The following is a 21,536-nucleotide window of genomic DNA, read 5'->3' as shown; positions in this document are numbered from 1 at the left end:
ACCACCTTCCCCATTACAGCATTTAGCTGCTTCTGTCATGCTGCAATCAGCCCTGTATTGTAAGTGTCTGTGTTGTGAGCTTCTCTGAACTAAACATTTGTTAGCTTAAAATATCAATTCAATTGCAATCTATTATGCTCTGCTCAGAAAACCCATCTGGCTCCAAAGGCTGCTGCCACACAATGTGCCACTGCTGTGAAGCCAAAGGCCTGATTCTGCCCTTGCTTGCACCAAGGAATGGCACTGCAGTAGTTGAAAGTAAACCAGCCCAAAGCAGGTGTGGGGAATGAGTCAGCCAGGTGTATGGCTACATCATGCACTCTTTTCAACTTGTTTTCACAGTTTTGTTGCTACCCTCATTATTGAGGAAGTGAAATTCAAAGTCTGAAAAGAACCCCATCAAAACCAGAAAACACTTTTGGATTTTTTCTCAAGGAGATGATTGTAACCCCATTTCTATCCTGCTGAATCACCATTCAAGACACTTTCACACGTTTCTGAGACAGCTCTTTAAAACAAAACTGACTCCATAGGAGTGGAAAGTAAAATCATGCTTTTTAAAGGAAATGCCAAGAAAGAGATATAAAATATTCATCACCTAGAAGAATCACTTTTTATTGCAAACCATTTTAGTGTCTATTGTGCTTGCAGGTGAAAATACCTGATTAAAAACCTCTAGATGAGAGTCCTGGTCTCATGGTGTGCCTATGAGATCTGCTGGGACTACAGTGGGACTGAAGAAAAGATACGAGAAGCTGTTTTCATTTTACTGTTGCCTTGGACCCACGTTGCATGCTTTTTGCCTTCTGCTGAGCAAAACCAGCGAAGAGCCCAGTTACCTAGGAAAGCAGTTATGTTTTGTGCTATATATAGGTAATATGGATGAGAAGCTGCTATGAGCACCCAGAGAGTAAATGCTACCGTGCCACTTGGGGTCAGGATGAAGAAAATCACCAGAGCTCAATTTTTTATGGCTTTGAGGCATCTTACTTATTAAGCTTCATTACCAAGAGTGACTAACCTAGGAGTTCTAAATGAGCTCTGAATGCCTTTCTGTGGCATGCGAGACCTGGGAAAGATACGATTTAACTAGATGGTGCACAAACAGCTCTTTCCTATCTATCCACCTTTCCAGTGATAATGAACTACTCAATACATTTTTCCACAGAGCAGGAAGCAGAATATGGGAGCACCAAAGGCACTCGTTAAAACCTGAAAACAGCCTGAAGTTGCATAAGCTTTCCGAGGGCTTTGATGCAGGGGTGGCAGCAGATGGCTGAAGGAGGGGTACACCCTGTCGTTTGCTTGCCCCTGTGACAGGGACGACAGCATGGCTCACGAAGCAGCCCCTCAGCTACTGCAGATTTTAGCACAGCATAAGTGGAGATGGGGGTTAGTTTATTTAATTTCACAGAGTGAAAACTGCAGTGAATCAGGAGTTTTTTTGTGAGTCATTCTGTTGTCCCCACCGTCTGGGACACGGCAGCAGCCTTGCTCAGAGCGATACAGCAGCTGGTAGAAGGGGCTTGCTGCTGCTGATCTCTGCTACATGAGCCCCGAAAGCCCCCAGTGCCCAGGACCTGCAGGATGCTCCCTGGCCACTCTCTGACCCTGCCACAGGGTTGCTGGGTCCTCCCCGTGACACTGAGTGGGTGCTCCAGGATGGTGCCGCTGCCAGAGCTCCTGCAAAACCCTGTGACAGTCCCAGATGGCTGATGGAGGGTGACAGGGAGGACTATTTGTGGCTGTGCCAGGAAAGCCACACCGAGAGAGTATTCAGTTCACGCTTTTGACTCAATTATGTGAGAATGGAAGAATTCCTCTGCACCTTGACATGTCCACAGGGTGGGAAAGAGCATGCAGATGCAGTGCCTGTTAAATGTAATGGACTGGGATCAACAGTGATTCAGTAGCCTCATATCATGAGATTCTGCCTGCCCAGGCTATTTAACTCACGAGAGTACACTGGCCACCCATGCACAAACGATATGCTAAATGCCCCAATCAAAACTAAAACCAGAAATTCTCTTTTCAGCTGTAACAGAAAAGCCATTAATGATTTGTTTTTAAACTATATTCATTATATATAGAGAACAGAATATAGTTTACCACTTTATTAACTGATACACTATGAGAAATAACACCCACAGGGACAAAAAAAACAGAATGTGAAATTTATTTTCATTATAATTTAGTTAGGGAAACGAAAAACTAATAAAATACATTTAATAGGTTTGTCTCCCCATTAGGTTAGGTAGGATGTCAAGCCTAACACAAAAGAGAGCTATTTAATACCTTTTTGTAAAACAATGGTCCTGTAAATCCCAGTCCAGTGAGCAGTCTTTATTCATGAAAGCAGTTCCACTGACTCCAATGAGAAGGTGCCAACAGGGGTGACCCTCCTATTCCTATGCCAGACTGGACCTTTTGTTTGAGTCTCGTTGTAGCACTGGCTATTCATTGATACTTGCAAAACTCTGAGCACAAAGCAAGAATGCAATGGGTTTTGTTTATATTTGCAGTTCGATACTCACCTAGTGATGGCACAACAGAAAAATACTAATAACTTATAAAATAACTTATAGATACTAATTTCCACAGGTGATTTCATCATCTGTAGTATATCCTCTATAGAACTAAACTTGAACTTCATGCAAGACACATTTTAAAACATGCAGTCCCACTTTGACCCGCAACTTCCAGCCAAAACCACTCTCAACAGAAAGGATTACTTTTCTGGTAAATTTTGTGAAAAAAATTAATTTTGCAGATAGGTCAAAAGGTGCAAGATGAATAAGGGAAGGGATATATCATGCAAAGATATATCTTTGCATAACAAAGAAAATGGCTGAGAAAATTCAAATCTATGTATTTGGAGTAAAGCTGGACATGTACATTGGCTCCCTGACTGAAGCTTTAAAGGCCACTGCATGATGAAGAATTCTCATTAATTCTTATCCTTGCAGTACTGTGCAGTCTTTGCGTAAGACACAATCACGACTGAAATTTCTCACTGCTATATAAGACACAAGAAATCTTTTTTCTGTGCCAAGCATGCATCACTTTTTTCCCACCCCTGAACAAAAGTACCTGTCATAGAAAACATAGTAACCCAAAACGAAACTAGGAATTTGTTTTTTGGCAAATGTGCTTTTAGCACAACAAAAAGGGAGCAGAAACCACTAACTTTCTGACATTCCCCAACAGATAAAATTCAGTGTGTAGGCAATATATCACGCTCACAGAAACTAAATGCACTACTTTGTGTCTCAGGCTGTCTTTACCACTACCACATTAGCAGCTTTGTGGAACCACTATTAAATTTAAAAACCTGTAGATAACCTGAAAGTAATTTTGGGTTTTTTTTGGTTTTTTTGCCATTCCTCTCAACAGTAAGGAATTTCTCTTCACAGTACCTCCAGGCTCATAATGATCTTAAAGCCTGGACCCCACAGAGGGGAGCAGCTGATGTGCTGGAGGGCAGGGCTGCCCTGCAGAGAGATCTCAGCAGGCTGAGAGGAGCCACAAAAAGATTTACAAAGACAAAGGAAAACTCTTGCATGTCCATATTGTTTTGGGCAGGAAAGATTTTGACGAACTGGAGCGAGACCAGTGGAGGCCAGAGAGAAGGTTAGGGGCTGGAGCACATGGCATATGAGCTGGGTTTGTGTAGCTGGAGAGAGGGCTGGTAGAGTGGGGTGTGAAGCAAGGGGAGAGATCTAATTGCCATTTTCTCCTCCCTAAAGGCGAATTATAGAGAAAACTCAGATAAGCTTTTCTTAGAGGTGCACAGCAAAAGGACAAGAAGCAACAGTCACAAATTGCAGCAAGAGAAGTTCTGATTTGCTGTAAGAAAAGCAATTTTCACCAGGGTGGTGAGCACTGGTACAGTTCACCCAGAGAGGCTGTGGGATCTCCATCCACAGAAGTACACAAAACTGAAAGAGACATGGCCCTGAGGAACCTGATCTATCTTTGAACATGGCCCTGCTTCAAGGAGAGTTTGGACTAGATGATCTCCTGAAGACTCTCCAACCTAACTTATTCTTTGTTTCTGTGACAAGTTAAGAAATGATATCTCTCAAGCTGTATGAGTTGGAAATGCCACCCACAGGTGAGATTATCAGCTTGGTACTGCAATAAGCTGCATCAAAAAGCCTTGAGAAACCAATCTTGAAATTATATTCATATGCAAACAGAAGTTTATAAAAACACTTACAAATCTTTCCTTTCAGACTGGTGTAATACTTTTAAGGTATTACAAAATATGTGCAGAAAGTTGGGCTCACATATGTAAATATAAGACAAGATTTTTCAAAATTTAGTGAAGGAGGCACCAACCTAATATCTTTGGTGATCAGCTGATTTATTGAGGCCTTTCAATAGGATTTTGAAGCTTAACTGGAGACATTTGTATCTGCAAATGTAGCTAGAATATCTAACGTGGCCAGAAGAAAGAGACAAAAAGAGTAGCAGTAAAATGTATACTAAATCTTCCTAATACTGTTTTTAATTACTTTTTTTCTATTAAAATGACATATGCAGATTTTAAAATGACATACCAGATGTTGGTATGTTATGAAGCCTTCCTGCCATTCATTCAGAATGACCTGCATAGTATATTCATTTTTCTTGTGATCTAATGAGTGGCAAAAAATGGGCAATGAGTGGCCAAGCTCCACAATGTTATTTTTTGCATCATGTCACAAACTCATACTGATATGTCTATAAATTGCTATGTGGTCCTGTGGTCTTTCTATGACTGGTTAATAGGAACTAACCAAGGATAAAGATACCAGCACAAACTCAGTAAAAAAGAGAAACAACAGAACATATTATTTGGGAAAAAGTGTTGGAGGCAGTTCTACTCTTGTTCCTGATGTTGCTAGATGAATTAGGTTTTTTTACTGCATTTAAATAGAAAGAAGAAAAACACTCGCTAATCTCTTCTCTGGCTGACTTTCAGAGTTTGCGGTCCTGTACACTGGGTTTGTTATGGATGTGCTAAGAAACAACACCATCACTCTGCCAACTCCTTATCTTCCTGACAGTACCTGCCACATTACATACATTGCCTCTTTTACATTTACAAGTTGTATTGACGTATCATACCTATAGACAGATGAATGGACAGGGACAGGATGTCTGGAAGTGCAGGAAATAAAGTCATGGGTGCAGGATATCAAGCACTATAAGGTTACAAAAAGAACTATAAGGTTACAGAAAACATCATGGACTCGTAATCACTCCCTGGACATAGGTACTGAAAGGGAGCTGGTATTCAGAAAAGATGGAAATAATGGTAAAAGTGGTGTGTGTGAATGCAGGGACAGACTGATGTTTCAGAAGGGGATCCCTGAAAAAACAGATTCTGTTTGCATACAAAATTACTTTGGGGAAAGATAGTGGGTAGTTGTTAAGAGTCTGCTGTAGAATTCCAGAGTTAAATTTGGATATGGATAGAGATGTTCAAACCGTTATTACAGAGAGAAATTCTGCAGAGAATTGTCTCATTATGGTAGACTCTGATTTCTCAGATATAGACTGGAGAACAAACGCTACTGAAGAAGCCCAGATATTTTGGAGTGTGACAACTGACATTTTCTGACAGAAAGCAGAGAGGCTTCTTTCTAAACTTAGCTACAGAAAGGATTGAGGTTGTTACAGGACAACTAACTGTAAAAAATAGCATTGGATCACATGAATGTTGATTTAATTTAAATAAAATGGAGTGATAAACAAAAATAGATCTGTTAGTAAGTCTGTCTATCAGAATTTTAAAGAAATGAGTGAAGGCAGCAGAAGTTAATTGTTTAGGGACTTCTCTGTGCAGGAGACTTGCATTTTCTTTAAGGCAAAACACGGAAGAATTTCTGGAGCTTTTAAACCCTGAAAAGCAAAAAACTTGTGGAAAAAGCCTCAAAACCTAGCTGTATGCAAACCCACCTCAAAAATGGTGCCTAGATGGAAATGGAAAAAGGATGATCAGCAATAAAGGCTGTGCCTTATAGGTCAATTTTCAATAAGGGCTCTTGAAACGAGGGCTCAAAGACAGCGCCAGCTGACAGGAAATGAGAACAGAAAGGAAATCTGCATTACTGTAGATGGAAGCAAAACTTGAAGCTCCTTGTTTTCATCCAGTGCAACGAGAAAACCTGTTTCAGCACTCAGAAAAAAGCTGGTGTATGAAATCCTGCTGCTGGTGAGAAGCATCTTAAGTAAGTCCCTCCACTCAAAACTGGTGTCATGTGACTGGAAAAGAGGCAATCTGGTGCATTTCACAAGTACCGGGCTAAAACAGGTCTACAACGTAGGCTTCAATACAATAAAAAGCTTTAGAGCAGCTTTTAAAGCAAAAACTAATTGAAATTGAAGGTAAACATAAAAGAAGATGAAAAAATATCAGATATCTGCAAAAAAGCAGATCGTAAGAGAGCCACAGTCTAGGCTAACTTGATATCTTTCTTTTATAAGCCCTTTCTCAACAAAAAAAAATGTGGCAGATCTAATCTATCAGAACTTCTTTGGCAGAATGGAGATTAGCATGCTAATGGGAAAGTACTGGTGAAGCTTGAGAAGATGGGGATTAGAAGATAGCTAAGGCAAGTAAAGGAACCAGTTAAAGAAAGATACTGCAGGATTATGTTGAAATGCTATTGAAAAACTCTTGGGCTGGAGCAGGATTACTATTACTTTTTTTCAGTGCTGATTACCCTTGGAATCAATCTTGTCTGAATATTTCTCTTAATGACCTTAGTTTTAACAAGTAATATACCAATAAGGCTTTGGGAGACATTCTCAATGCAGAAAAGAAGAGTGAAATACAGAAAAATCAGCAGTACCTTGCAGGCTGGAAAAGTAGAAATGAGATGAAATTTCATTACGTGCATTTAATTGCTAATAATTTTTTTTAATGTAATTGAAGCCTCATCAGAGTGTCATGACACCAGAAGAGCCTGTTTGTTTTAAAGGATCATGAAATAACTAGGATTAACCAGTGCAATGCCTGAGTCAACATGGAATTAAAATCCTAGAGCACACCTAGTGAGATATTGCCATGAGAAATATGAGAGCTCTGGAGAAATGTAATCTGGAGTACTCTGCACAGTCTTGGTCATCCATATTCACCAAAGATTAATTCAGACTGGAACTGATGAAGGGAAAGTCTATGAAGATAATCAAGAGAATGTAGAGCCTCTCATGAGATGAGAGAATGAGCCGCAGAAGGAATGATTCTTACTTTCCCATCGAAGTGTTTCTAATTTCCTAATCCCATCTGTCTATCACAATAGTCCCACCAGGCAGAGGAGAGCAGTGCAATGCCTTGTCTGGGAGGATGCATATTTGGACTGGCTGGTGGCTGGTGCCTAACAAAAAGAATAATGGTTGAAGTTCACCTGCTTTTCCCTTTAGTGGAGGCTCTCGTTTGTCTTTCTTTCCTCTGACCTGGCTGCTTTTTTCACAACATTTAAAGAAACATAATTATCTTTGAGATGTTGGCAGTTCTTTCATATTTGATTGAAAGAGTGCAATGGATCAGAAGTTCTTAAAAGTCAAGACTGAAGAAGAGAAATGGACTATATAATCACATGAACCTCATTTCCTTAGGGAACAAGTGTAAAAACAGCGATGGCACAAGAATAAATAGGGACAGACTGCTGATGAAATTAAAAAGGCAGGACAGCAGCAGCAGGTCTCTATCAATCAGAGAATGAAACTTCCAACTGGTATATTAGATACAAAGGGTATAACTAGTTTTAAGATTGTAATCAGGTTACAAAATGGATTATATGACATGATCGCCTTCAGGAAGTCCTCTCCTGTCCTATCAGAAACAAGGCTGTGCTAATATGATGGCTCTATCCTAATGAGTGCAAGATAACATTTTAAGATTTGCAAACAGGCCTACAGATCAGTTTAAAAGTCATTTGCAGAAGACACATTTACTCCATAGTATATCATATTTGTTCATCCTTGTCACTGAAAATCTGTTTTGCCAAGTTGCAGGCAGAATCTGTGACTATTGCTTGCTCTGCTTTCCTTTCTTTCTGGAAAGGCTGGGCGCTGGACTGCAGTGGTGCAGAGCCTTGACAGCACAGAGAAAAGCAGTGGCAGCTTGCCCAGAACTCAAGTGCTGCACCTTATTTCCATAAAAATACATTGAATTGTGTAAGACTTTACATCAGATTTTTTTTTTTTTAATTTAAAGAGCACTGCAAATGTAGGCAGCACTTTACAGAGCAGTTCAAAATTGCCGTGAAGGTCACAAAAAAAGAAAAGCCATGTAAAAGCATAGTGTTGTCCTCACAAAAAACCTGTAAAGACTTAAATGAATTTCAGTTTATTGTGCTGATATGAAAAGAGTTTGAATTCTTGATGCATGAGGATGAGCTTTTCCAGAGGATTTTTTAATGAACTAGCTAACACATAATTTCCTTCTGCCAGATAAAGCTAGGACCTATCAGCCATGTCATAAACAGCTAGCAAGTCTCTGAACTTCTTGTTCAGCTCAGGCAGGAACAGCAATTTGTTTGGAGTAGAAGGACTGGAGAGTGATGCTTGGTGGCACTGTGAACTTTTGTACACTGGCTGCGGTGTCAGCATATGAACAGTGTAGGAGTTTCCAACAGAGCTGGTAGAAAATGGGAAAGTGTTTGGCCAGGGAGATTTCATAGAAATGCAGTTTCAGCAGAATCCAGCAGCTCCATGGGAGTATTGTGACTTCAGTGAAACTTGATGAATTTATAAATTATTCTGAACTTGTCATTTTGCTTCTGCACTACCGTCAGTCTATATCAAGAACTGCAGCTTTGTATGATATAAACTTTGATTAGACTTTGATTAAACTTTGATAGAGACTTTGATTATATGGAGAAGCCAGAACAAACCCCCCAGGGGCTGATGAAGAAAAAAATATCAGGTGCTAACTAGCCAGCATAATATGCAGGAAACTGGAATGAGAAGCTAATCTATAATTTAACCAATGTGTTAATTAATACAGCATAAATAATGAAATCTTTGGTAAATCCAGGGAGTAATCTTGTCTATCTGCTCACCTAGGAGCAGCTAGAACACCATGCCCTTGAGTAAGACAACAGTAACTGTATGCTAACAGATAGGAGTCTCTTTCCAATCAGATGATCAGCAGGATTTTTTGCTTGCTGGTTTTTACTAATTTTAAGACAGGAAGTCTTTCTGAAATCATATTGCATAGTGGGAAAATTGAAGGAAGTAAAAGGAGAGTGCCAAGGGATGACTGCCGGTCTGCGGGCATGATTCCAAAATGAGATGCCACAGAAAGGGACAGCCCTGACCTTCCCTACCCACCCTGACGCTGTGTCCCCCCTGCCTCCCCAGGGATGGCACTACCAGTTGTGTGACACCCGCCTGCCCCCGGGAGTCCAACTGGATTCCACTGACACTCAACCAAATTAGCAATGGGGAAAATAAAAGTGTCAGAGGGACCCAGTGTGCAGCCACAGGAATGCCAGTGATGTGACGGGAACATGCAGCTTGGGTGAGGTGCCAGCAGGACTTTCCATGATTACATCAAAGATTTTCACAGGCAGCCTGCAGGTAGGTTGGCTTCGAGTAACTGTGGAAAACCCCCCCTGAACCAATTTGCCAGTCCAGGTCACTTTGTCAGTCCTAAGACCTGTCAAGCCAGCAGAGCAAATGTAGTGAGATGTGGCTATTATGCTGGATGTCCAGAGACCCAACCAAGGAAGAGTCTTGTAGGCTTCAGACTGACCTTACTGTGTTAGCAAATCTGCCTAATGCTTAGTCTATGGCAGTTTGTTGTGGAAGTGTTTGTTTTTACAGCAAAGACTGTGAAACTACTGCTTATTTACTAAATGGCTTGAAGGGTGGAGGCATTTTTAAGGGAATTACTTGCAGCCTTCTGAATTTATTGGAGTAATCCAAAAACTTTCAACTCTGGTATTTCGGTTCCCTGTGACTCGGAGGTAGATCCAGTGTAGGACCTGGTTGCCTAGCCCTGAGAGCGGAACTGAAAACATGGGACAAAGGGCCCAGGTCCACAAGGAGTTTCAGGCGATTGGTGTATGGAGGCTGGCACTGAGATCCATTAGCCCACCCTGGCCTCCAGGCTGTTGCTGTTAGACTGTTTCTGGTAGCTGAACTAGCTCACCTGCAAATGCTTCAGACAGTTCTGTCCACATATACGCCCTTATGCAAACAGATGGATGCAGGAGGACCATCAGTTGTTTCAGTGGACTTTCTGCCATTGCTCTCCCCACATGCAGAGCTGCCCCATTCCTCATACAGTTGCCACCTAGAACAGGACTAGTGAAGCTAGTGACTCCCACCATGAGGTGGCTTAGGACATGACTTTTCTACAGAGTAACTAAGAGAGAGGAGAATAAAACAAACAAAAGCAATGCAGTTTGGAGGTTCACCTGGCTCAGCAGAGAAGTTGCTGTGGAAGTTCTGTGCTTAGAGCACACAAAGAGAAAGGAAGGGAAACAGATTCCCATGAGGAAAAGATTGAGGAATTATTTATTTTCGAGGCACAGCTGTCTTCTAGAGAGTAGATATTTCTTCAAACTCAAAGGAACCACCAGAGTGGAAAAGGTGGAGGTAACAGGGGATTTAGCACGGATCCAGCTTAGTCCAGCATCATACCAAATTTGTTTGTCTTCTTGAGGAAATAGCACTGAGAAATAATCAGCTTCCCCCATAAGCTGTTTCACTCCTTCCACTCTGGGAGGGACCTGGCTGCTGGTTGTAGGCAGAATAAGAAAGACCGTTGCTCTAACTGTGCCAGTTTTGATGAAATCTTAAAGAAGAATCAGATGTTTAGATAATAATTTAGATACTGTTTTATCAATACTCAGATTTCTCTGGGTGCCAATGCAGAAGAGAGATGCCAGGCCATGATGACTGTCCTTGGCCTCCCGCATAACCAATGTTCTGCTCCAGCAGTCACGATACAGTTGTACACAATCCTTGCTAGAAGTTTATATTGCAGTTTTTTAATTCATGCTTGGGGGGCTCAGGCAAGTGCTAAAGGATCATTGTGGTGCATCCTCTGGGCTTTTGAAGTGGCCCTCACTGCACTGTATGGAAGACTGAGAGGGAAGGTTCTGCACACATTGTGCAATATTTTTCCTGATCTTCATAAGGACATATGTACATGCCTGTATGTATTTCTTACCTTGATTAGCAGGGTTTAAGGACTGAAATAAGAAATAATCCACACCGAGACAACACCCATTACAAAACAGGGAATCTTCAATCACACTGACAGCATTCTGCTGTTGGGGATGATGCTATTTTGGTGCATTTGCAATGGAAAATATACATTTTAATAAATAAAATATTTTACAGTTTTTCTTGCAGTCATTAATGGCTTGATATTAGAAATACCCTGCTTATAGACCAAGACATTTCCAGTATCATTAATTTCCCATGCCAAATTTGTGGTTTGTGATGGAAGTATACTTTTAAGAACATGGACCAGTGATGGCACTTATCAGTTGTCATGATAACTTTGTCCTGGGGGACAGAGAACTAAAAGAACAATAATAAAAACCCAGCAGCATTCTCTAAACAAAGAAAATCAATCAAACACTCTGTTTATTGATCCATGTTAGAAATCTCTGTAACAAGCTCAGTGAGTGGACAGCTAGCTGAAGCATATACCTTATGGCTAGGCCTTTTAAAACATGCAGTTATAGCATGATACCACTGGGAGAAATTATACTCTCCTTATGCAGCCTCACAGCAAATCTACCATCCTATAGTGCAACACATTACCCTTAACATTTCTTTAAAAAAGGAGAGAGAACAGAAAAAGGATTTTCACAGCTTTCATCAGGAGAATATAATGGTACTACAGTTTAAGCAAATGCTACAACCTTGTTTAAATTTCTTAGTTTTTTTTTTAATGGAGCCTTTTCTCCTTGGAAGATGGAAGAAAATGGGGGAAGAGAGGATAAGTAAATATTTTCAGCCTTCTCAGCTGAAATCCATAGTTATAGTTCTATTCTTTTCTGGTTTCTGATACATAGATTTCACAGAGCTGATTGCAGGCTTCAGGAACCATCTTTGCCTTTCAAATTGAAGCATTTCAGGTTTTCTCTAATTAACAACCATTTGCAGAGTACATCACAGGCTTAGTGCCTACTCACCAGCCAGGTTTCTCATAGACAGATCTGTTATTGCACTAAAATGAGGGCGAGAGGCCTTCTGTATTAATAGTTTATGAAGACAGCTAAATTACAGCTGACCATACAGTATTCTGGCTATGTTCTTCTCCTAAGCCTCTCACTGGAGTCTCTTTTTCTGGGTGGACAAAGCTTCTTGAAGTGATAATACCTTCTCCTGGATTATAATAGTTTGGACCGGTTGGTGTGGGGCAGCATCATTTTCAGAAATAGCTGCAGGAAGTGCTCAGGCAACCTTCCTTGTACAGAGCACCAACTTATTAAAATAGAAACTTTATCCTTCTTTTCCCCTTAAGGTGACAGAGTTTTAGATCTAAAGAAACAAAACCAAAAAACACAGGAAGGAGAACAGCTGTTATTAGATGTCAGTTCAAAGGGAAGATAAATGAAAAGCCTCTGATTTATCCACAGGAAACTGCCCAGGATCAAGGTCTTCACAGTTACCCACTTTGTTCCCAGTCCTTTTTCACTCGATCAGTCTCACTGCATGTTACTCATAAGAAGACAACTAGACACACAGCTTCTCTGAGCAAGGTGCTGTCACAGTTTTATCTTGTACAGTGGCAAGCACATGAGTTGTCTCTTAAAAACAAAGGGCAAAACCGCTGCATTTCCTTCCTCCCTCTGCCCCTTTGCTCCTTCTCCCCTCCTCCCTTCACTCCTCGCTGCCTCATGACATTTGTGTCACCTTCTGGATCCCAAGTTCTCATTCACCTCATTCCCTTGCCAATAATTTCTACCCAGGTGCAGCAATAAAGCAAAACGAAGGTGCAATACGAAAGGAAAGCTGTCAGGTAACCAAAAGTAGCATCAAAAAAGCAGTAGAGGAGGAGATAGATACTCTTATATCTGTATTGCTGACTGACAACCCCTATGGCAGGACATATGCATGCATTCACCATTTTAAAGAAGAAATCACTCTTGCTGAAAGCATCGATCTTAAAAGGAAACCCAGATCTTGAAGGAATGAGTATTGTTGTAATTCTCAGAAGCTGACTTGTATTATTTCAGATAAACATGGCTGAGAACTGACGGACATGTATTCCATAGACACTGACATTTTCTTCAGAGAATAGCTGTTTTCTGCTGTGTTGTTTTCTGTTTTGGATAATACCATATGAACTTCATTACTGCGGTTTGGAAGGTTTTGAACATTCACAGAGATAAGCATAGGAAGAAGAGCAATAGTTTGATTGATGCAATTTTCACATTGGCCCAGTGGATAATCAGAAGAGCTCTTCTATTACAAGGACATGCAGAAAGCAAAACATTATAAATCCTACCCACAACACAGGGCCAATAAGAAAGGCCTAAAAAAATTCCAACAACACACACTTTCTTGACAGAGTCACTGTTAACAGCTTAATAGCAGCTAGCAGGCAAGATCTGCTCTTATGCCAGGAGTACTAGGCACACAGCAGTTTGAAAGAAGGATAAATATGTATGTATAGAAATTACATCCTCCTAAAATGATAAAAAACAAATAGATTAAATGAACCCCTACCTTGGAGAGCCTGGAGTGTACGAGTCTGTACAACAATACAGAGCTGCAGGACCAGCTGTGGTGCACTCTCCAGAAACGTGGCTAGCAAATGCAGCATACTCACATCTGCATACTCATACACCATTTTCCAATAAAACCGCCATCTGTCATTCTCTCCACTCCGTCGACTCCGGATACCCAAGTATATCGTGTGGAAATACCTAGAAATAAAAGAGGGAGGTTATAGAAATGCAGAACGATATTTTACAGGTGACGCATCTGCTTCAAAATAACATTTTTTTCAACGCACTTCTAAATAATGAACATTTATTTAAAAGGATTATCGTATTGCAATTTATAACAGTGGATATGATAAGAGTAAACTAAACTGAAGACAAGACTGGCCTTCAAAAAACAATTAAAAAAGCTGAGCATTGTCTTATTTGTTAAATAGTGTTCCTTTCAAGGACCCGGTTTTCTGAACTGAAATATAAAGGGGATGTATTGATTATACGGCCTCCCTCAGCGTTTTTTCAAATAATGGGGGGAAAAAAACACTGATTCTGCAATGACCTCTACTCAGAACCTGCAAAGAACTGATGTCCTTTCTGTGTGGCTCTATGTGGACTTGGAAGACCATCTGCACTGCAAGCCTGGTGTGGTCTTAGCCTGGGGCCCTGCTATGGCTGAGCTCATTGTCCTGGTTTTCACCCATTTAATGCATCGAATATCTTATTTCAGATACTGCCAAATACATAGTGCTTTTTCTCATAGTTTGATTATTTTAGGAGGAGAGAAGATGTAGCTGTGAGTTCCTGTTTTAGGAGGAGTGAAGATCTGTCTGTGGGTTCCCTTGGTGATTAGAAGTGACTCACTACGATAGCTCCCATGCAGCTGCAGCAGTAAGAAGAAGCAGGAGCCAGGAGCCCAACAGGCTGCTGCTGCTGGCAGTAGTAACCAGGAGATGAGAGAAGTAGTGGTTAGAAAGCATGTGTCAGCTCTGGTGGCCTGTGCAAGCAGGGGGAAAAACACTTGGCAACCAGCCAGTTAAACAGGTATCAGCAGGTGCAAAAGCAATGAGTGGTTTTAGAAATCAAGGGATGTCTTCTGATGGCCAAGCCACCCGGCTGCTGTGATACTTTTCATGACCCTTGCAGAGCTTGCAGCAGTCTCCCGTGACACACCTGTGTCACAGCACAGCAACCACTCTGCGTGGACTTTGATCTGCTCTGTTATTCTGATCTCGTCTCTGTTATTCTGTGTCAGAAAGTCTAGGCTCCCACGTTGCTCCTACAATTTTAGTTTATATCTAATTAAGGCTGGCTGAAAAAAAAGCCTCTCTTAATGAAAAATTCTGAAGATTAAGATATTGTCTTCCATCAGGGTGTCTTGTATCCTACCCAAGTGCCCTGTTGGGCTGCTAACTGACACGGATCTCTGTTTCTCTTTTTCTTGCTGTATCTTGCACATCCTGGTCCTGAAAGCATTTCCTCATGATCTTTTTAATATGTTTTCACAGCACTGTTTTTTTTTAGTGAGATTATATTTTTTAATAAGAAAAAATTTAATAAATCTTAACTACTTCCAGTATGAGTTGTTTTAATTGGTTAAGAGAAAACATTTCAGTTTTTCTCCTCCTTTTCACAAGTCCTTATCTTAAAACCCTTTTCATAACTGGTGAATTGTGGGACGACTTTATTACAGGCTGCATGCAACCTTTCATCCCTCTTCTGTTCAGTTGTAACTCCGGCGGTATCTTCTGCTGATGAGAAGATTTTTGGCCTTTGACTGTCAGAACAGCCCAGGACTCTGTTTCCCCCTCAAAGAATGACCGCTGTGCTTGTACCCAATGTACGCTTGTACCCAATGCACACGCCACTGCAGAGCAGCAGCTTTACTCAGGAATATGCATCAAACAAAACCGGGGAGTAGCACAGAGAAACAGCTGAGAGGCCAGATCTGAGCCTGCAGCATTTCTCTTGACAATGCACATCATAGCAATATAAAAGGAAAACACATTAAATTAACATTTAAATTAAAATCACACCGGGTGGCTTTGAATTTTATCAAAGTCCCATGTGGGAGTGAAGCAGCAATGAACCACTCAGAGACTGAGACCACAGAGGTACAGTAAATAAGACACCATCCCTACCTCTCACGCAAAACACTGAGCAAGTCTAGATGGGTTAGAGTATGACGGGATAACAGGGGATCTCTGGTGTCCTCAGGGTTAGGTAAAGTGAAATGGCCTGCTGCCCAGATCTGAAAGAAGCCACTGAGCTGCAAAAGCATCTTTTGCTGTGCAGTTCTTCTAATGGGGTCTGTTGGACCTCCAGGTTCTCAGTCACAATCAGTTTAATTGTTCCTAGACCTCTCATTAGTGTCCTGCAGCACAATAGGGACAGGTTAGACTTGGATTTCCTTGTGCAGTTTGTTTTTTGGGTGGGGTTTGTTTGGCCTGCCTCACACGTCGTCCCAAGGGGCACACCTGGGAACACTGCACATAGCAGGGTAGACAGCATCTTCAGCATCCTTCTTTTGAGATATCACTAACCCTTGCTATAAATACCTAAAGTAGCTTTGACTGCTGAGGGTTGTGCCAGGACACTCTAGCTCTGCCAGTGGAGCCATCTGCAAATTCAGTTCTACAGCATTTGTGCAAAAAAATACTTTTCCTACTATGAAAATGACATGGTGTGCCAGGCAACGTCCCCTAGGGTTCTTTACCTGCTCTGCAGAGTGGTTGTGCATGGCAAATACGTTGTGATTAATGAACCCTTATGGAAATATTTCCTCTCCCATTGCACTTTACCGTGAAACACTGGCAGTGAGTTATTGGGGACTGGGGAATCATTGCTCTTTGTCTACTCAGCTCTCTACAATTTAGACACAAGAAGCAGAGGAGGAAGATACTTTCTCTTTTTACACACTGGGGACCAAATTTCAGCCTAGGGTGGTATTTTTTTCTGTCCTATCAATTTTGGCCAAATTAATTGCAGGCTGAAATGAGCATTTACACACATAATTACTGTCATTGATTTATTGGCACAATCAGGTGATTAGACAGCTAAACATCCTCATTTGCATCCACAATTAATTGCACCAGCAATTGACACTAGGTGTGCAAATTAGCTGTTATTAAAATAAAAAGATGGTCTTATAAAATGCTTCATGTATCAAAAACACTTTTTTTCCCATAGTGAAATAAAAAAAAAAATTAGGAGAAAGTGCTTTTCTTCTTGTGGTTTCCAAATATAGCTTAATACTGCAGAAATGACACATCCCATTTTATGTATATGCATTATGTAATTGCACCTTAGTAGACACCCTCACTGGAGTCCTATTGTCAGCAAATGCTATACAGGCACATTCGGAGGTAGTTCCTGCCCTGAAGAGTTTTCATATTTCGGTCTTCTGGTATCGTTTTGGTGGAAAGTCATATTTTTTGGTGAGCCCACGTTGTGGCTGTTATATACAGCTATTCCAGAAAGATACAGGAAGAAGTAATAACAGCTCTGCATTGGAAAATATCTTAGATTCATTGTAGGGTAAACTGATGCCAATGAACCTGAAAGAGCAGATGGAAATGTTATTATTTTGGTTGTGATTACTTCTAGAGGCCTCAGCTACAGTCTTGTGCAGGTGCTGTACAAATATACAAAAACTGCCTATCCATTTCCCCAAAAAGCATTTAATTGACATGAAAAGAAATTACAAGGAGTGAAGAAGTGAGAGTTAGAGCACTAGAGAAAGAAGGTAAAAAAGGAGGAATGGGAAGTATGATAACAATACTGCCATCTAGTAAAGTAACTACTTCATCTAGTAAATCAAGATAGTCCATTAAAGTTTCTGCTTTCACTAGAAAAGTAAAAAACAATTTCATAGCTCTCATGTTTGTGGAGAAAAGCTTAGAAGTAACTGAGTTTCCTAAAGATCTTACAGTTGGAAGACTATAAAATGTACTATGAGAAAGATATATCAAATCTTATTTTAAAATTGCTCTTTTTTTTTTGAAGCCACTGCTTGGATTGTCAACACTGATATAACAAGCACACTATTCAGAATGAAGGACTAGGAAGCAATACTTCCTATATTGCTGATAATCAGATGGCAACATATATATTGTTATTTGAGACTTAATGACTTTCTACCCTCTGGAGGAAATGGAGAATGCTTCAGCATCTAATTGTTTTAATTTATTTCAGTACATCACACAGTACAGTATACAGACCATTGATAAAGCATAACCCTGAAGGATATAAATCTGAGACAAGATCACAAGTGACATTCTTTTTCCATCATAGTAATGAGGGAAGGCAGCAAAGTAAAAGAAACAAACAGAAAAGCAGGTTAGTCCTTGCACTGCCCACAAGTGTTCAAGATGCAAGACAAATAGATGCAAAAAATTACCTATATTTGTAGTTGTGGAAAAAAATGTATTTCTGTTCTAGGGAAAGAGACATTAATTCTGATCAGACAGTGGGTCTCCAAGGTTTCCAAAATCATGACCCCTCATTTCGCTCCACGTTAACATACCTGGAGGATGGTCTTGAGGAGTCTTGATGATGGTCAGCATAGACTGAGGTGCCTACATTTGAAATACTTCTGGTAACACTTCAATTACATGATTAAAGCATGGCCAATTGTGCATTTAATTGAGATGTGTTAGTGTAATTATATGATAACACCAAATATTTATAGGAGTGCTTTTGAAGTTTAAAGTGCTTTAAAAATGGTAGTTGATTAACTGGGATGAATGTAAATAATCTCTCAGAGTTCATTCCCCAGGAACTGGCAGCAGACCAACCTAATACCTTCCTGCAGGAGCAAGGTATAGCTTTTCCTCAAACCCAGGTGAGATTTCATAAACCCATGATGGGGATGAGTCGCCCTTTCCTTGTGTGCAGAATAATGTCACTCCTTTCTCCCTTATTGTTAAGAATGTGATATTCTGTCCTGAATTTGTAGATAATAAACCTTCTCTTCAGCTCCTGCTCCAGTACAAGGTAGGCAACGAGGGCCCCAAAATACTTTCTAAACAGCAGGCGATTCATCAGAGTCAGATATATTCTGGAAGAGAGAGTTGAGATGCCACTGGCATCAGGGCTAAAGGTTTCCAACCTGACTACAGTTCATCTACTCTTTTCTAAAAGGCCTTTGGTGAATATCCTGGTGTCACTGAAACCGAAGACGCTTTTGGCAGTGATTTAACAGAGCTTGGGTTTTTACCCAGTTTATTTCATAGTAGCAGGGTGTCATTTACGCCCGTTACTTCTCTCTACAAAATGATTTCAGAAGCTGCTCCATTGTGCTTCACAGACACTATTCTTTTTTGTATAGACAGCTGAGGCTTATAACAAGTGGAACAGAGAAACTGAATCCTGATTTCTGGTGGATGTGTTGTTCCCATGCACGTGGGACTGAACTGTTCTTGCTGCACATGATTTGGCTTAATCAACGTCTTTCAGTCTTCCAAGCTCCTCTGGGCTTCCCATCCCAAAGTTTCCCATTTTCCCTTACCTCCTTTCTTCCAGCCCCATGATTTACTGCAAATCCTTAGCTACAAATTGAGATTTTGGAGATTAGGAAGAGTTTTGTTCAGTTGCTTTTCATTTAGACAATGTGCACAAGTATGTGCATGCGCAAGCACAGAGCCATATGCAAGTCCAGTCTGACTATGGCTCTGAGTACTTCTTGCTACAGATTTTCATTTTAATGAAGCTCTAGAAAAAAATCTTCCATTTAGAAGTGTCAAAGACTACATTGCTACCATATGCTTAATCTAAAAAGTCATTAGGATGATACACATGAAAGAGGGACCATTTGCATTCTTCAGAAAAATGAAAGTGTTCTGATTTCGTGCCTCATGTAGTCCATATTTATTACAATTGCCTAAGTCAGTAGAGGACATTTGCTTATGTTACATAATCACTGAAACATTTGCAAGAAGATCAAAAGTCATTCATGGCTAGTCATAGAAGTTCTAGATATTTATTCTGATGTCTAATTTGCCCCCATATCAAACAGCATATTAAACAATTTAGTCATACTATAAACAGTTGTTCTTTCTGTGTTTGGGGTGTGGAGAATAAAAATCACTACTGCAAAGCTAAGAACCAGTAGAATAAACAGCAATTCAGATAAGTGGTATTTTCTTCTGTTGCCTAGTTACCAGAGAAAACTTAACTATATTTGTATCTCAACACTATCTGCCGTGTTAAATAACAACAGATTGTTCTATTTTGCTTCTTATGTGCCTTTGTATTAGGTATGCCTGAATATTTAAAAAAAAAGTTTATTTAGCAAGAATACTTACTTCCTTATCATTATGTGCTAACGCCTATTCTTTTTGTTCTGAAGAAAGGGACAAATCCCTTCAGCTTTAATTCCTTTTTCTAGGAAGGAACAAGCAGCCAATTTTAATTTTCCAATCAAATTATTTTTTGATGGGAGCACTAAGGTTTAATGTGCAAAAGGAAACTGAAATGCATTCTGTAGCACAGCAGTGACCAAAGCTTGTCCAACCAAACTGTTCTGGCAATTTACCAGCAGTCAAAAGTCTGGGCTTAATTTACTTTAAATTATGAGTGCAGCATCCTCATCTGTGTCACTGAGATGAGATCCACGTGATGACAGATCCCACTGGGGAAGATTTCATCATAAGAGATGTTAAAAGACTTATTTCCAGCATATACCTCCATTACAAAGATAAAAAACAAAACCTAGCTTCTTGTATTTAATTTTCTCTTGCAGTATTTAAGATATCAGAGAAGTGTCTCCTTTAGTTTAATACAAAGCTAAGCACTTTATGAGCATAAACAAAATGATTACATCTGTGTCATTATGACCTATAAAGCATCTCCCAGCATCTTCCATGACTGAGTGATACTTCCCAAATGGCCACAAACTGTAGTACAGCAGCACTTTATGGTCATCTAAATTTTTATGACCATCTGAATTTAGCTACTATCTGAATTCCCCAAATGTAACCAGTCATCCCCAGCACTTTCCCTCCTTTCCTGACACGGCCAAACCGCAGACCTCCAGTATTTGAACCACTGGTGTAGGGAGATGGTAGGACTGGGTAGGACTAGGTGCAGGTTTAACGAGGAGATCCCTGGTGCCCCCTGCTCCCCTACTAACCCCCCTCACCTGCGGGGTATGGCTGCTTGACCCCACTGCTCAGGCTACAGTTGGATTCAATCCTGCGTGAGGCAAAGGCCCCCTCCAGGAAACAAATCTTGTATCAGAAGAAAGGTGCAGCTTGCGTGTTTGCATTGAATGGCACGGATGCTGGGCTGTCCCATGCTGGCACCCCTCTGGCTTTACAGGATTTTACTGTGCCTTCCTTCCCTCTGCACCCCGCAGATTTGGGTGAGATGGGCAGCAAACTACCTGCCTATGCACACAGCGAGGTGATACCCCAACACCATACCTGCCACGTGCTGCCACATTGGACAGAAGTACCCCTGAAAGTTTGTCATTTAGTTTAATCATGTCTGTGTTTCTATTTTCAAAACTGGGGTATTCCCAGCATGCACTCGCCTCCCAGTGCTCCCTGTCAGCCCAGCGGCTCTGTGGCATCCCGACCCGTCTGTGACTCCCCGTGCTGCCAGGCTGTCCCTGCCATGTCTGTGGTGCTCATCCTTGCATCAGCTTTCCCCTCTGGAGTGCCAGGGCCCAGGGGTGGATGGAGCTCTGTGGCCGTGGACCCATCGGGCAGGCAGCTGATGGTGTCACCGCTGGTGACAGGGACGGCTTAACCTTGTCATGGGGTGTGATACAGCCATTGGCCACAGCTCCTCAGGATGTTGCCCTGTACTTCTCAGGAGTAAACATTACTGCATTGTCTGGACCATCAACTA

The 21,536-nt window shown here is 40.9% G+C and overlaps 1 protein-coding gene across 1 annotated transcript in view; it reads right to left on the bottom strand.

Moving 5' to 3' along the window:
• XKR4 (XK related 4) overlaps nucleotides 1–21,536 on the bottom strand; it is a 252,826-nt gene that overhangs the window by 73,305 nt on the left and 157,985 nt on the right. The window contains exon 2 of the mRNA XM_068396982.1: nucleotides 13,693–13,892. Within this exon, the coding sequence (XP_068253083.1) occupies nucleotides 13,693–13,892 (200 nt within the window). The remainder of the gene's footprint in view (nucleotides 1–13,692; nucleotides 13,893–21,536) is intronic.

Source organism: Nyctibius grandis, chromosome 3 (assembly GCF_013368605.1).
Source record: "Nyctibius grandis isolate bNycGra1 chromosome 3, bNycGra1.pri, whole genome shotgun sequence".
Taxonomy (NCBI): domain Eukaryota; kingdom Metazoa; phylum Chordata; class Aves; order Nyctibiiformes; family Nyctibiidae; genus Nyctibius; species Nyctibius grandis.
This window is presented reverse-complemented; position numbering and strand designations above follow the sequence as displayed.